General features: G+C 49.6%; 1 protein-coding gene across 6 annotated transcripts in view; it reads right to left on the reverse strand.

Annotated features, from left to right (window-relative positions):
• Nucleotides 1-754: 754 nt before the first annotated feature.
• The window catches only part of FRMD4A (FERM domain containing 4A), a 386,977-nt gene continuing 370,444 nt past the window's right edge, over nt 755-17,287 (reverse strand). For 5 of the 6 annotated variants that reach the window (XM_040594541.1, XM_040594542.1, XM_040594543.1 and 2 more), the window contains 7 exons: nt 16,158-16,386; nt 14,881-14,937; nt 14,172-14,409; nt 13,584-13,748; nt 10,926-11,785; nt 8,345-8,441; nt 755-4,417 (listed from right to left, as the gene is read on the reverse strand). In XM_040594541.1, coding sequence (XP_040450475.1) covers nt 4,315-4,417; nt 8,345-8,441; nt 10,926-11,785; nt 13,584-13,748; nt 14,172-14,409; nt 14,881-14,937; nt 16,158-16,386 — 1,749 coding nt within the window. In that variant the 3' untranslated portion in view covers nt 755-4,314. Of the gene's footprint in view, nt 4,418-6,479; nt 6,552-8,344; nt 8,442-10,925; nt 11,786-13,583; nt 13,749-14,171; nt 14,410-14,880; nt 14,938-16,157; nt 16,387-17,287 lie in introns of all 6 variants that reach the window. The other variant, XM_040594540.1, reaches the window with a different exon arrangement.

The raw sequence follows: 17,287 nt of genomic DNA on the forward strand, positions 1-17,287 counted from the left end.
TGCCATTCTGTCCCATGCCAAACCCTTCTGGGGATTTATGACACAAGGCTGCCCCCCAGCAGCGATGCTGGGTGGCGGTGGGGATGGTCTCCGGGCTCTGGGTTGGCACCGCTGGTAGCTTCCTGGGGTGTCAGGGTGGGGGGATTGGGTGGGTGATGGAAAAGATGCTGTTGTGTGGAAGGGAGCTCCCTGGACAGCAGGAATTAATGGAAGGCACAAGGAGGGTTTCTTCAGGAACTTAGTGCAAGGAGTAGGCAGTTCCTCACCGCACCAGGGGTGAGAGTGCTGGCCATCGAGCCTGTCCTACGGGCCTTGGCGTGCTGCAAACAGCCACGTGGCCCCTTAGCACCCAACTCTGGTAAGTGAGCGTTATTTCAAGCTATGTGCATTAAAAATGAGCATATTTTCAAGACTGTGTTTCCTACAGGGGCGGGAAGTCAGTCGAACCATTTCTTACTGCCCTGGACGCCTCCTGGGGCCGGTGTGTGAGAGAACATGCAGTGGAGCCAGCAGGGATCTGCTGAGCACCAGCGCTGAACCCCAAGGGATCTCTGAATGATGGGCTTTCTTGGGAGGGGAATGCCCTGCGTTGCCTGCAGTCAGGCCCCCTGACAGCAAAGGAGTGCGTCCCTCCTGGAATACCTGGCCAGCTGTGCACACATCTGGAGTCAGGGTCTCGCAGATGTGGTGGTGTGGTCACCAGGGTAAGGACTGCCCAGGCGCTGTGCCCTGAAAACACCACGGCAAGGTTTCATTTTGAAAATGCTTTAATAAGGAAGTGTTGACAACACCGTTTTGCAAAATGTAAAGGTAACTATACAAATTCTTAATACAAAAAGAATAAATTAAAAGCAGATCTTTTTTAATTCTGCAACTTTTTCTACAACATACATATTTTTTTTCCTTGATTACAGTTGAACAGAATCCAGTAAAATCATTTCCCATGCTCTAAAGTCAATTTCAGGAGAGACCTAATTTTTTTTCTTTTTTTTTTCCTTTTTTTTAAACTAGAGAGTCCCTTTTACACAACTTGTAATAAAACTATTGACATTAATATATATGTAAAACTTTACATCTAGTTAACTAAGCAGTAACTGGTCATCTGATAGCACCTGAATGGGGATCGGCTATGCCTGAAACTAAAACTAATACAGAGTGAAAACAAATTGGACTGTTTCAACATTTTCAACACTCGACTGCATATAATATCATTTAAAAATAAACCCTGCCTCCCAGCATGGCCCAGTGCACAGACCGTACACCCGGCTCCTGGCTGAACAGAGGGAGCGTCAGACATGTAGGCTAAGAACGCAATTGTGGCTTTATGTCAGATGGAGCCTTGAAAAATAAAAAAGTAAAGGAGGGGTTAAGTTGGTAGTCAAGTGCTTGTATATAATAGCTATGTATATGCCCCTCCATGTTATACTTAAATATGTTAATCTCATATGATTAACATTTTATGTACATTTGTGTTTAATTGAATTGAGCTAAACAGTAAAACCTGTTTTACTTAATCTGTCTTTACTACCAGACTGGCTGCTCACGTGTGCCTTGATTGCAAAACAGAAAAGCAGAACACAAAGCAAAACTCAATCCATTTCTAGAAAGCTTTTTCTCTACTCGAGCCTGTTTGCAATTCAGGCTAACCATTTTTATTCCTCACCCCCCCCCTAATTTCAGGGCTGCCACCTTTTAACCTTTGCTGCAAAACTGCGGATCTGGTCTCAGAGGAATTAATGTTTCTTCCTGTGGTGCCCAGAGGCCTCATAGTGCCGCTGTTGTTGAATTCTTTTTAATTAAAAGAAGGTACACAGAAAAAAAACCCCAAACCAAAACCACTTACCAGTGAAATTAAAAAGAAAACAGACAGTTGCTCAGAGCCCCTAAAAATCCATGGGCTAAATTACTCGCTGCTGGTTAATTTGGTCCTTATTTAATCCTTTCACTTTAGCTACTGAATCTTACCAGTAAATGTCACTAATCGGTAGTATCTCTTATCCAGCTAAAAATCCAATTAGAAGCTTGAAATAATTCCCATGTTAAAGACCCCAAAGCACGAAGAGATGGTGAAGTCTAGATAAAGGGTGCAATCTCACCGCTGTCTGTTCTTCCAGCAGTCGGTTAGGGGGCTTCGATTACCGTTGAAGGGGGATGTGCTCCTATGGTGGTTCTTTGTGTGGGCCCAGCAGTGCCAGGCCTGCATGGCCACCTTTAAAACCCCCTTGCCAGTATAAAAAAGTACGTGCCCCTACCCCTAGAAGGGTAATGCAGTTATGCTTCATGTGTGAACATGGAAGAGTTCCCTCCCTGGCTCTGCCGTGGATTTCCCTGGACAAGTAACAGCATTTCTGCCCATCGCTGCCACCTCCCTGTCCTGGACCAGCGATGCACGACAGCGGCACAGCAGGCAAGCGCAGAGAACTGAAGCAAACATTTCTAGTATCTGTGGCAGAAAGGTCTTCACATGAGCTGCTTGCATAAATTTTTAGAAACCCCATCATCTTTCCAAGCCCAATTAAGAACCCATTCTCTTTTAAAGCCTGGAATGCAGTTTTCCAGCAATCTTGATACCAAAAGGTGTGGCAGCCCCCCAAGTCGCGGTGTTTAATTTTAAAGGTTTTGCCCTACTTTGTCTGGTAGACGCTATTGTTATTCTTGGAACACGCGCACACACACTCGCTTTTTTTTTTTTTCCTTTTCTCCTTAAACCAAAGCTAACTTCAGTTTCTGCTTTTCACAAAGTAACCCCCTCCAGCCGTTTCTTTTAATGCCTTTCCCATAGGAAATCATCGTTTGCACGCACAAACGGGGGAAGGCCGGGTACCTCCCCCCATCTAGTGGCAATAAAAACAGCATAGCACCGCAATGAAGACTAGATGTGCCAGCTTCAACATCCACCTAGATTGTGCACTTGTTCGTTATAAAAGTGTCTTTGAGGCCTTTTAAAGTTCCATGGCTTGACATGTATAAAGCATTGCTCAAAAGTATGTGTAAACTTGCAGCTCCTTCCATGACGCTCTTGTACAATTCCTTTTGGTATCAGCAGGCAGCTCTTGCTCGTGTCCAACACCTAATTTAGTTGCTTCTCTTTCTTGTGGTTGCTTCTTGCAACGGGAAGATTTGCCTAGTCTGCCGGTTGTTCTATGGAAGCCTTTCCATTTCCCGACAGACTGGTTCTCCCACACAGCAGTAACCGGGTGACAAGCCCTTTGCTACACTGGTGCTAACGAAGGGAAGATGAGTGGAACAGATATGTTAATGCAGCTTTACTGTGTCGATTAGATTGTGATGTGCTTTCCCTTTGATTTCATGTTAACGCTTTGTGCAGAAATTGATAGGAATTTATTGGCTCTGTCTGTTTGTGGAAAGGTTTCTTGGCAATTTCTATCTTGACCAGAGTATTGAAAAACAACCAACGCAACCCCAGCTTCTCCATGTATTGGTGTGCAACCCCTGCCAGCCACGGAGATGCTGTGAGCAGCAGTGCTTGCCTCTGCTTTTGATAATGCCTGTGTAAACCTTGTTTGTCCAGTTTCATAGTAGCTTGTAGCCAGCGATGCTGTGATACCAGCCCAGACCTCCAGTGCGTCTTCAGCACACAGAGTTATTGGACTTGCATGTAGGTGGACTCAAAGCAACGAAGGAAATGCCATTTTACAGGAGGTGGTTGTGTCTGCCGTTGAGTTAAATGAGAGATGTTCCTTTAGCTGGAACTTGCTGAGCAAACTCATCCTGCCGACGTTGGCGTGGCGATCTTTGGCAGCGCAGATCAGATTGCAAGACTCTGACACATCTTTGAAGTGACGGGATTTTACTGTTTCATAAGAGACGCACTTTCAGGACTATGATATCCATTTCTCAGCCTCTGTCCAATTTTATCCCCCATCCCCCCCCCTTAAACTAATACTCTGTTGGCTTCAGATCTCAGGTCATGGAAATCTTACTGCTGTTACATGCCGCAGAACAATAAGATTTGATGTAAGCCTTGAAAAGCTTACATCGTTTCAAAGGAAAATCAATTTTTAAATTGCTGACTGACTGTGAGGATGGCTGCTCATCTGCACCCGCTGCCCTGTGGGCCGTAGGAGGGACGTGCACCAGTCTGGCAATGGGATGCGCTGCGGTCCGTCGCTGTCGCTGTCGTGGTGGATGTCTCAGGGCCAGTGTTCTGTAAATGTCGTCTTGAATTGCATCGTGAGAAAAGTGCTTAGAGTTGAAGCTGGTGCTGGGTGACAGTGCATCTGGGTAAGGCAAATGAGAGGCAGTGCGGTGATCTCAGAATGGCATTGATGTGATTAACTTGAGGTCAGGGGTTCACACTAGAGTCCCAGGCTTGGCTTTTTCCTGCCCATACCACTGGACATCTGCTAATTCTGGATAGAGGGGAGAATCCAGGAAACAGCTATCATTGTAGCTCCTGCAGGTGAAAGGAAACTTCGTTAGGACAACAAGGGCTCTTGGAAATTCACCCATGGGCATAAAACATCATATTATGGGTGGAAAGGAATGCAGGATATTCAGAGACCCAGCTGCACTCTGCAGGTACCCCCAGAGCTGACGTTTGGGGTGGGCTCAGCATGCAGGACCCTGCTTTGACCCAGTTTGCTCTCACCCGGCAGTCCTGTTTGCCCCTGCAACCCACCCGGTGCTCGGCAGGGGAACGCCGAGCTCTGGCAGCCCCTCCGCAGCCAGGGTGCCCTGAGCTTTGGGTGCCGGGATGGCAGCAGGCAGAGCGGCTCTGCTTTCAGCCTGCTGCTGGTGGGATGTGCTGCAGGAGAGCAGAGTGGCTCCTGGGGGGGCACAGGAGCTTGTGGCAGACCCCACTGGCTGTGTCCATCCCAGCACACGTGGTACCACACCTGCCTCCACTTTCTCTGTGTGTGGCCTCTTCCCTCTCTGGTACAGCAGCAGCGCCCTGCCTTGCCTAAGGGGCTCTGCCTTGCTTTCCTGCTGGGTAGTAAGATGGGGTATAGAGCTTTTCAGTAGGTTACTCTCCATGGAACAAGTCCTAAAAGCAGCCTTCTCAGCCATAGACCATGTAACCCAGTGGGAATGTGGAAGGAGGAGGGTGGTGGCGCTTTCCTGTAGCACTTCTGCTCTGGGCAGAGGCTTGTGCATCACCTGGCAAGCTCAGAGTGACATGGCTTTCCAGGGATGGGCTAGGAAATGGCTAGTGGGAGGGTTCCAATGTAGACAGGACTGTGGTTTTGTTGTTGGTAGCCTAGTCCTCACCTTGGGGCATCTCCCTTGACAAGCTCCTGTGTCTTTTGTGGCATGGCTTTTGTTTGCCTGTACTGAGCAGATGAGACTGTTCATGAACATTTTCTTTGCTATTTGTCTTAAGAACTCCAATCAGCGCCAGCTCCTGGCTTAATCTGCAGAGCTCCTTGCCAGAGGAGGTCAAAATCTTGGTGTTTCAAAAAGCGGCTGCTATATCTGCATAATAATATTCACAGCTGATGTCTCTCCCTCATACTTTGATTTGAACCAACTTCCAAAGCAGAGATTGTTTTGAGGCCAAAAGTGGGAGATGCCTTTTCTTTCTGTTTACTGTGGGACTCTCACTCCTTCCTTGGCTCCCTCCCCACCTCTCGGGACTGATCTCACATCTGATGCAGCCTGGCAGTTCCTGCTCCCTCTGCTCTGTTTTCGACCTGATTTCCCTGGGACTGGTGTCTGGGAGGAACCTGAGCAAGGGCATCACCATCTGCATGTTAAAGAGCCTTTTGTTTCCCAGCTCTGTGCCGGGGTAGGGAGGTTTATGGGTTATCTCTGGAAAGCTGGGCTTGAAATACTTGACAGATGCCAGCTGTGAATGGTTGTAGATTCAAATGAGGGTGTCAGACAGGGAGGCAGTTTAATTAAAATAGAAATACTCTGAGGGTTTTTTTGTTCCCTCCATCCTTCCCCCTCTGTCTTCCCACAGGAACTGGGCCAGAGTTGCTCCTCATTCCATGAAAGCTGGCTGCTGCTAACAGCCTCTGCTCCACAGCTCTGCTCTGCGGTAGGGAAAGAGGAGAAAGGGGCGCTTGGTGCCACGGCTGCAGTGCTGCTGGGAGCTCAGTCTGGGTCCTCCAAGGCCCCCCCTTACCCGAGCTCGTCTCCCCACCACGTTGCTCCCCGGCTCTCCCCACAGCGCTTTGCCCACACTACTTTGAAACATCCCCAGCCACAAATTTGCCGCTACTGCCTGCTCCCTGTGCCTGTTCAACCCCTGCATGAACGCAGAGTGGGCTGGCCTGAAGCCTTCTTTTGCAGGGGAAAGCGCCACAGCCACACACTTGCTGAGAAGGCACAGAGAGGGCTTGGAGATGCTTTCAAGTTGTTCTTCCAAGAGCTGAAGGGAGCCTTGTTGCCCAACAAACAGGCACACAATTAAAAGGGCTGCTTCTCTGGGACAGCGGGATGCCGGGCGTTTGCACTGTGTTCACGGACTATAAGGCAGAAGGATGAAAGAACAAAACGTTCCCTTACTATACCTCTATTCATCAGTACTTTGGTGGGTTGGAGACTGAGACTCATCCATAGTGGGTGAGTTGTCTGTTGCTTCTCTGAACAAAGGAGAGCAAAAAGGAGGAAAGAGGAGAGAGGAAATGTTAAAGAAAAGAAGTGACACAGACATTGTTACGAGCTTATTAATCCAGTGGGGAAACAAGCTGATGAATCATCTGTGGAAAAAGTTAGTGACACAAAAACATGTTGGGGAGAACTGTCAGTCTTTTGGGTTGTGTGGGCAGGGCACAGCCTGCTCCTGCACAGCGGGGGAGTCTGTGTTCTGCATCTAATGGCAAACTTTATCTGCTCCTACTGTATTTATACATACGCCTTGGGTGTTATGCTCAGGCACAACAGAAGCGCTGATTTGTTTCCAGTTCTTTTTGCACTGGTTGTTGGTGCAGCTAATCTATGAATCTAAGCTATGAATCTAGATAACTTCACTTTCACCAGCTGAGAATTTGGCTTGATGCCTTTCTGCTATGAGAGACAGCATGCAGGAGTTTTCTGGAAAGGAAAAATAAGAAATGCTGGAATTTTCCAAACATATTTCTCAGCTGGCTGCTCGACAGTTTTACTTCTGATCATCATGGAGACATTTAGAAGAATTAGGATTGGGGTAGAGAATGAAACTAAGATTTGAGTCTAGGCTTAAACCCTTAACAGTGGAAACTTTGGTGTACGGTAAAGCCAGCTGCCATTTTGTCTATCTTGTCATCCCTTGACTTTTTATGAAATGGGAACAGGAAAATTCTCCTGTTCTAAAGCTAGAAGCACATGCAAAGACCATGTGAGGCTATACGTCAAATGTGTGAATTTAAAATCCAAGGTAGGCCTAAGGAGGTTGTGGTTATGGTTCTCCTCATCTCCATTTTAAATTGTAGTCACGAACAGTACTGGAGTGAAAGCAGAGGTCAAACTTAGTCACAGGTGACCAGAAGAAATTAAAGTACATAAGATTTTCCGGTGGCTGCGCAGTGAAATGTTCGCAAAGTTACCAGTCCCAATTCACAACTTGGAGGATCATACCTGTTTTCCTGCTTGGGGGCCTACGGTATTTTGAGGACTGTAGTCTGAAACTTTCTGGCTGATCTCACCAAACTCATTTTAGATGCAAAGATCTGGGATGTGCTGAGCTAAGATGGGATCTGGAAACGATCTTTATTTCATGTGGCAGGACAGAATTACAGGAGATCGCTAGAGAATACTCATGAGAGCTTGCAAAAGACTTTTTGTTAACTCCTGGAATTCCCTGCCCTATGAAGAAATGCCAAAGAACCCAGTTGTTATATTTACATGAGTAATGGCTACCTGCACGTAATGACTCACTCATGCTTTGGCAAAGCATTTTAAGTTAGTGGTAGCTGAAAAAGGACACCTTAGTAGTCATTAAGACACATTGCTAGGGAAAACCTAGCAGAAAAATGTGGTTGCTGCACACACAAATATGGTAGGCACCTGACCTTGCCATTGCAGGAAAGATCTCCTTGGTCGGGACAGCCCATGCCATGGTTGAAAAAGACCAGCTGTTTCAACATATGGAAAATTGGAGGAAGGAGACTTTCCAAGCAGGAAGAACTTGCAAGACTTTTTTCCCTGTGGATTCGGCACTGCTTGGAGCAGTGCTGCTGGGTGCAAGTGGCACGGCCATGTCTTGGTCAGCCTAAACCAGAGCTCCACCACTACGAGAGCATGGGTGGCAGGCTGGACATGCTCTGTGCAGGTGTAGGCTATGGAGCACCCGGAAAATGTTCCCCATAGAGGTGCTCTCCCTTTGGTTGTGTGTGGGGAGGTTTTTCTGAGTGGCACTGAGCGAGCTGAATTCCCTAACCCACTCCCACACACTCACCCAGTCTGCCATGTGAGAATGTGGTGGGGACTGCCCGGTGGCGTGGCTGCTAGTTCACTCGACGGCGTTGAACTCCTCTGGCTGTGAGGTAAGGCAGCTGAAAACCAAAGGGTGGAGAAAAAGAACCGGTGAGGTGAGGTGAGGGCGCGAGGGTTAGGGCGGTTCAGAAGCATCAGCTGGTCGGACCAGCAGAAACACGTCTGGCTGTGAGCAAACACAACCTGGGAGTCAGACTTCAGCCTGTTCCTGGACGGCTGTGCCCACATGCGGCACAGGAGCAGCCAGCCTACTGCTGACACTGCTGCGTGTCACGGGCTGGATCCGTCCTCAGCTCTGCAGGAATGCTTTGTTTCAGCCCGGCCTCCAGCTGAATACAGCCACCCAGCCTCTGCCGAGCTGCCTGGGAAACAGCACCCTTCTCCTGGCGGCTGCGGGGCCTGCCTGCGCAGCTCCATGGGACCTGACCTGCAGGAGCCTAGCCTGGGTGGTGGGAGATGGGCTGTGTCCCTAGGAGCCAGTGCTGGCAGTGGTGAGAGTCTGGACCAGCACGCTGCTTCTTGTGCAAAGGAGGAAGACAGCTCTGAAGATTTCAAAAGCTACAGCTACCTTTCACTGTGCATTTGTAAAAAGGCTGAAGTCTGGCTTTGCTGACACTGTGCTGTGGGACCAGAGGACACATTCTCTTACTTCAGTGAAGGCAGAAGCAATCTGGACTAAAAATGTACCATTGGCAGTGGTTCTTGGAGGAGTTTCCCTGGTGAAGGGTCTAGCTAAGAAATCCACCTGACCAGTCTTTCCTCCGCCTCAAGTCCATATAGTGTTGACCCTCCAAATGTAATATGTGCCTAGAAGGATCCTCTTTGAAGGACAGCATGAAGTCCAGGAGACCTACTGGCTAGGGCTAATCAGCTAAAATGATGGATGTTTCTACTGGCATCCCCTTCCATGCTGTTAAATTCTTTAGCTGCTGCCAAATGACATCTGAAGAGAAAACCAAATTTTAATCTGCTCCTTGGAGCTGACCTCCTGAGGTCAGTATCCTCCCTCAGCTGTAATTGGGAACTGAGTCTGAACGCAAAACCAATCTGTGCTGCCAACTGGCCATGACAAGCTGTGATTACTGAACACACTTACACTGTGCTGCCCAGATAGCACATTTAGATTCAAAGACCCAGCTGGGTGGGGGAACAGACTGATTGACAGCAGTTTTTAGGTGCTCTCCCCAACCCCAGCATTTTCCTTTTCAGATTACTTAACTGAACGTGTATGGTTTCCAAAACTAAGCAAGGCAAAGCTTTCCAGTGTTCAAGCATTTTCTGTTGCTGGGTGGAACGGAAATGCCCATTAATCAAAGTGGGGGAAGACAGATTTTTCATGTGGAGACACAGGATGGGTGCAGCAGCTACTTGATTGAGTCCTGGTCCACATCTGGGCCTCCTACGAGTGTTGGCATCACGCATAAATCAACCTCTTCCCAGGCAGCTGTTGATGGCCCATGAGGAGCCTGGTGTCAAACTGCCGCTCTGACTCCATGCTGGAGTTGGCAGTGAGCACCGAGCCCCGCTGGTGTCAGCGTGGTGATCACCATGGGCCGGCACCATGCCGGGCTGTCTGAAGGCCAACAGCCAGCACGGGTGGGCAATGCGCTGGTCTGCTCAGGGAGGCTGCGAGGGCTTAGGGCAAGCGAGATCGGAGCAGTGGTGTCTCCCGCGCCAAGGCTGAGGCGTGTGGAAGGGTGGCAACAGGCACAGTGCAAGCTCCGATAAACCAGCAAGCCCGTCCACGTGGGGCCAGACTCAGTTTTTTCAGCAAGTCCTTGATCTGTCCACACTGGCTTGTCCAGCAGTGACTGATGGCCAGTAAATATTTAACCTTGGATTGTTTCATAACATATAGTGGCCTTCTCAGTTTAATGGATTTAGGCTGTTTTCTTACCATTTAATATTAACAGCACAGAGGAGTGCAAAGCTCTGTACATGACAGAGAGGCATAATACCACACACTTAAGTGCTCTGAATTTCAGGGTATTATCAGCAGAGGTACTGGAGCTGCATGGGAAAACCATGCCCCAGCAGTGCAGAAAGATGTCATCGCCCAAACATTTTAGCAGGGGGTGGAGGGGCTGGGATCCTCCCCACTTAACCTTTCCCATGCTTTTGGTGTTTCAGTGAGGACATGCATTCTCCTAGTCTATGCCGAGTCCCCACTTGCTTCGTTGCTCCCCTCGCTGCAATTACTGAGTGACCCCCCACACTTTCTCCACGTTCAGCCCCTAGTGCCATCAACCAAAACCCAGCTGCACTGTGAGAAGAGACCTGGAAACAGCAGGTCCCTCCCTGTCTTTTGACCGCATCTTTGCAAAGTGATGATTCCCATGGAAAAAAATTCTCACCCAATGAGTGTCTTGGACAAAGCTTGCCCCGCAGGGTTATGCCTACAGGCTTGGTGCGCAGCCTGTGAAGGCAAGATAACATGCTATGGTCTGGCATTGCTCTCCAGGTTGCGTGTAACGCCTGACGCGAATCCAGGCTGCATGAAGCCCCCATCCCTGTCTGCCCCTCTGCCCGGGCCCAGCTCTCACCTGATGTCGCTTTACACATCTGAGGCATTCTCGTGACCCGGCTGTGCGCCACAAAGGTGCTTTGCGAAGATGTGCTGTACTGGGAGCTGCTGTCTGAGGAAGTGGAGCTTGTGTGCGAGAGGCGGCTGTGCTCCTTGTGGGAGGCTGTGGACCGCTGGTACCAGAGCCGCAGCTCATCTGACACGGCAGTCCTACCCGAGCCTTTCTCATGGCCCTCCCTGCCCAGAGATGGAGTCCTTATGATTTGGGAACGGGAGGGGGTGAGCCTGACGGAGTCCACTTCATCCCCATGCCAATTTTCCTTAAACATCCCCCCCGCTGTGTAGGAGTTGGAGGTTTTGAATTGTGCTTTCACACTGTAGTGTCCCTCCTGGTCGTTCTCCAGGCTCCGCACCACCACGGGTGTGGAGCTGCCCTCGATGTACAGGGGATATTCTTTGATCCTGTACTGGGAGGAGGGCTGGCTCTGGCTGTGCAGGTAGACGCGATGGTGTCCCGTCCCATTCCTCGCAGCCAGGTTGGGCATACTCCCTGAATTGGAAGAGACCAGATTGCCCGCTGATTTGTGCCTTTGCCTCTGCCGCTCTCTGGCTTTCGATGGGGAATCCTCTGCCAGGGTGGAGTAGTTGGGGTTCATCTGAGCAGGGTAGTAGTGCTCAGAGCTGGAATGGCTGGTGCAGGAAGAGCAGTCGTCCATGGGGTCAGAGCCATTACTGCTACGAGTCCTTGGGGTGTAGAAATCCGGGCTCCCTGTCTCATTTTCCGAGCCGAGGAGCTTGCCTTGTGACTCCAAACTGGAGCTCCGGTGTCTAAAGTGCTGAGCTAAGCTGTGCAGTCTGGTAGGGCTGATGTCTACTGATCTGCAAGTACCAGGAAAAAAATCCAGGCTGGTAAGTCAACAGGACAAAGCACTCCCATCCCCTTGAACACAAGGCCGGCTCCAAAGCAAAGGAATCTGAGGGCACTGAAAACCTGTACCCCTCCAGCACGGCGAGGTGCTGCTGTCTGCAAAGCAACCAGCTTCGCTGCTGCAGGCTTTGGGGAGATTAGGTCCTGTTCCTGTTGCTCTCCAGTCTCCTTGGTGGTGGCATTCAGTCTGCAGCACCATGTGGGACAGAAACCCTTGCTCAACCCAATTCTCCTGTGGCTTGCCACCCTGGGAAAGGCTCAGTCTGAAGGGCAAAACCTGGGGGGCCTCAAGCCCCAGCTTTGCTGGTGCAGTCCCAAGGCAGAGCTGCTGGATCAGCACCATCCCTGTGTTACCAGGGTTGCCTCTCTCCAGCTTTGCAGATCCCAATATCTTAGCCTCAGTGGTGGTGAGATTCCCTTGCAAGTGGCCCACGAATGCCCTGCACAGGTACAATCCACCTAGTGTGAGACAGACAGACTGCCCATACTTAGCCCAGAATGCAGTGATTTCTCCATGGGCCATTGAGAAAGTTGCCTCTGCCAAGCAGCTAGGTTTTACTGGGGCCCAGCCACGGGCAGCACGTGTAGGACTGTCAGGGCACGACAGTCCTTCAGGCAACTACCCTGAACCGCAGTTTACAGGGGGTCTATTCATTGCCAGGTCTGGGTGGTCCCTATTCACCCCAGCTGTCTGGAGAGCTTCAGCCATCCCTTCAAGGAGCAGAAACACCCTGCAACGAGTCACACACCCACATGATGGATGGCCAAGGCCAAGGCATGCAGCTCATGAATGAGCCATGGACTAAGCAATAGTTGTTTCAAACACCCAGATGGCCCCTACCCAATCAAGGCCACTTCTCAAGCCCTGTGCCAGGCTCATTTCTCACACAGCTTGGCTCCAGCGTTAACAAACATTGCACTCTTTTGAAAGGTACTCTCAGCCAAAAAGTTGTAACAAACTGAACCCAGGGCCTTAATGCCTTGTATCATCTCTGCCTGATGTGTTGGCATGACTCTTGATTTATGCAGAGCTAAATGATGGTAGCACTTCCCCTTAGGGCAGGATACCTAACAGCATGCAGCTTTGTCTCAGCTCTGCTTCCTGCAGTGTCCATGGCGTTTGCCACAAGGGCAAAATAGCAGTGAAGCTGAAGTTTGTAGAAAAACTGCAGAAAATTGGAGTCAAATGGCCAATGCACATCAAATCACCTCCTGTACACCCTTCAGCTCTTTCGTCTGCCAATCCTGGGCTTATTCCACTGCTGCCTGGATCCTCAGGTGGAGTGCTTTATACAGGCTTTCTCTCCGCATAAGATCACACATCGTGCAAACATTTTATCTATGATAGAGAATTAACACTACCCAACATCTTATATCAGACAGGAAACAACGTGTTCTCTCCAGCTGGATCCATGGAGGAATTTTACTGCAGAATTTAGCCATAGCACCACATCCTTTTTAAAAATGGCATGGGTTTGGTAGCACCTATAAGCAGTCCCTGAGACGAAAGGTCCCAGAGGAATAAAAGCTTAATTACTTTGAGGGAGAGATGAGGGGCAGGATCATATTTATCTGAAGTGATTTCAGGAAAGATTCCCTACTGGCAACGGTACATGAGCCTCTTATGTCAATAGGATTGGTTTGTGTCCTTTCCTGGATTGGGAATTAATTCACGACCTGGGGGAAGGGTAAAGCAAAGAATATTTATTTCAGGGGAAGCAGGATGAGACTGGAGCTGGGAAGACTTACCGCGTGGAGTGGACGTAGTGTGGACTGCGTACCCGTAGATCCGGTGTTGATGGCATGCTGGACTGGGAGTTCCAGTGGGGAAGGCTCCGGATGGGGCTGTTCTGCAGCGAGCTGCTCCCTCCTGCCTCAGCACAGCTCCCGGTGCTGGGGAACCGCTTGTGACTGCTGCAGAGCAAACACCCTGCTTCAGTTCCCGCGCAGGAATTTGGGGAAGGGGCTCCCACGCCTCTTTCCAGATCTCAGGCATGTGCCTGTGATCTTGCAGGGGTGAGCGGGAGCTGGGTCAGCTGCTGCTCTCAGCTGCGTCCCAGAACTTGTGCTTCTGTGGTAGCTGGAGGTCAAGGCCAAGCCCTGTCAAAGCCCTCAGATGATCCACCATCCTTCCTTTCTAAATGTTTTTTAAAATAACATTGAGATACCAAGCTGCAGTCATGCGGCTGCAGACTATTTTTATGAGATGCCTATTGGCCAAAACACCTAAATGTCTCCTTGTGGTAAGGGAGGCTTTGTAAATTTTGAAAGGGCTCACACCCATCCCTCTTGAGCAGAGGGTACCCCTGTGATGGAGCTTCAAGATAGCCAGCTCACCTGGAATGACTGTGTGAGGAGCGTTTCTTGACCTTCTCATAGGGTTCATCCAAGGATGACTCACTCCACATCTTGGGTTTGATGGGGGACTTGTCATAGTCATTGCGGTGGTAATGCATTTGGCGGAGGCCTTCCAGTGACTGTGGAGGAGGAGGCCTGTTGTGCAAGGGTGGCCGGGGAGGGAGTCCTTTGTGTGGGGACTGGAGAGGGGATATTGCGCTGGTGACCTGAGAATCCTCTGTGAAGAGAAGAAAGGAGAGAGACAATGGCTGTGCGATGCCTCCAATGGCAGCACAACCCTGGGGGACCTCCATAGCCTGCTTCTTCACCCCGCTTCCCCTGGCTGTGTTCAGGATCAACCTGAAGACTCGACTTTCAGAAGTGCACTGGCTGACATTCCCATTTTGGAAGGGAATGGCCAGCAAGAGTATGTGATGCATTAAAACAACTGAAACCTTAGAAGAAAATCAGGGGCCATTCTGGGACTGTCTTTTGAAAGAATTCAGAGCAGTAACCATGGCAATACTGGCTGCTCCAGGCCTGATGTCTGACTACAAGGCAGAGTCATGGGAAACCAAGCATTTTTGCTGTTGGGATGTTCGAGTGGATTATACAGAACAGTTCCTCCATTTTGAGTGTCAATCAGGAGTTCACACATCCCCACCTGTTTCCTTCCTGCCCTCTAGAACATACTTAGCAGCCAACATACCATCCTCAAGAACAAGGGCATCCGAGAGGGAGCTGTCTTCACTGGCAATGTTTCCTTCTGAAGGGAAGAGAATATAAAAATGGTCAGATGGTCCCAAGAATCACAGTGACCAAGTGCTGAACTGCATCGTGATCTTCATCCACTGAGTCTTAACCTTAAGTAGTTACCCAGTCTTCATCTCCCTCCTCACACAGCCAAGAGGCAAGATTCCTATAAAGACTTAGCCCACTCTCAGTCTCGCAGGGCAGAGCTGCAGGCCAGCTCTCTCGCTAGCAGGCTGCCTTTCAAGGAGCTGCTAATTCTTTTCAATTAATGAGGATTAAGACTATGAGTCACAGCTGAGAGCTGAGATCCCCAGAGGATACAAAATGGCATGGTGCCATTGCTGAGATTTATATCCCTGGCCTTAAGGATTCTGGGTTTGATCTCTACCTTCTTAAAATGCTCATCCTGTTGCTAACTAAAGGCTCACACTAGGTACCAGTTTGGTGTAATTCTGGGAAACATTTTCTGAGCATCCTCTATAGCAGCAGGATAAGCTCTCACGTCCTTGGTGTGCACACATTTGAGCTGCCTCCCCCATCTCATGTCCTCGTGGCTGTCTGTTATCCCTGACTGCGGTGCAACTTGGTACCCAGGTCACAAATACAGCAGCTCTAATCTCAGTTCCTGCTACAAAGGCACAAAGAAAAGCTCTGCAAGTCAAAGGGAAAGGGCAAAATCAGCAAGGGAGAAAGAACCACAGCAGAAAGTTAATGGATTTCATGAAAAACCAATCAACAACTTAGTAAACCATAAAGTGCCCTGAGAATTACACCGGGGGAAAAAAAAAAAGAAAAAGAAAAAAAGCATTTGAACACAGCAATGACACTGCTACCACTTTGATTTTAAAGATGCCTTTCAGCTACAGAGCTCACCCCGATCTGCTAACATTAATTACATTTGTACAGCACCACTCCGGAGGAGATGTTAACAGAGTGATTTTATAGGTGAACAAAGGAAGCACAGTCTGCTTTCCTGACACGCTTACAATCTGCAGCGCGATGCTGCTTCTTGTGCTGTGAACCAGCACGTCTCTAATGCATGGAACGCAGGCCAGACACCCATCTGACAGCACACTGGTATGGGAAAGGGCAGCCTGACTGCCAGCACCCGTGGAGTCCTCCAGACAGCAGAGGGAAGAGGAGGGAGGGGAAATGTGTGCCTCAAGGAAAGAATTTTTCTCCCTACCCTCCACAGACCCTTCTGTGATGCTGTGGGTGCCAAGTCCTGCTTACCATCTATGATCAGGGAGGCTCTCTGGGTTGGCTTCTTTCCAGATTTGATGCGATACTCATTGATGGCATTTTCAATCTCCTGTAGTTTCTTCAGTGCGTTCAGGTAGGATGTCTTCCTCTGTTTCTTCAGCTTTTTGCTGACGTTTGGGTCACTCGCCAGGCGCCGGGCAGCCTCCGTGATCTGGGACTGAATGGCAAACTCCCTCTCCAGGCGCTCCAGCTCTGCCTCCTGGGGAAAGGCAAGTGGATTCTGGCTGCCACCAAACTCCTGGCCCAGCTATGGGGAAACTCCCACTGAACCTGGCCAGTGGCCTCCAACCAAGGCTCTCCACCAGCAAAGCATCTGTGATCACACTGCTCCCCTCATCTGATACCCATTTCACCTTCATCCACGCACACAGGTACCTGAGAGCACAGCTGGTGGACGGCATGACCCACGCAAGAAGGACATGGGTGCTCCGGCCCTAACCCTGCTGTGCTGTTTGACTTTTCATGCAGTTCAGTATGGCCTATTTTGGTGGTGCTCTACTGCTAACACATTCATCCTTTTACACCCATCTATGGGTAACACCTGCCTCCCACCCGCTCCTTCTCCCTGTTTCCTGTCTCCATATTTGAGCCCCATTTGATATCAGTGCTAGGTATTGGTGCAAAGCTACAGATTTAACCTTCTGACAGGTTTGCTTGGCACCCACCAAACTCTTTGGGGTAGAAAAGCCAAAGATGTGCTAATTCCTCCCTGGTGTATGGCTGTCAAAATCCAGAGGAGAGTATAAACTGAAGTAATTATGGGCTGCTGCAACTGATTGCACCAGAAAATTGTCTCCTTGAGTTACAAGCCAGGAGGGTGATTTCAGCGTGAGCAGTGTGTAACAGCAAGCTTTCCGTATGCCAAAAAGCCTCCAACATTAGCCCTTGCAGGGTCTCCGCAGAGTTTTTAAATGCCACCAGGTATACCCTGGAAGCTACCTACCTATTTTCAGTTGTCCCCAAAGTCAAGGGACTTAGGCCAATTTATGCCAATGCAGAAGCTGATATAGAGCTTCCTGGTCTGCACTGGGACCAGGCTGTGACCTTCAAAGGTATTTGCTAATCTGCAACGGATCTGGCTACCTTCCCCAGCTTGACGG

Source organism: Falco naumanni, chromosome 5 (assembly GCF_017639655.2).
Source record: "Falco naumanni isolate bFalNau1 chromosome 5, bFalNau1.pat, whole genome shotgun sequence".
In the NCBI taxonomy this organism is placed as follows: Eukaryota; Metazoa; Chordata; class Aves; order Falconiformes; family Falconidae; genus Falco; species Falco naumanni.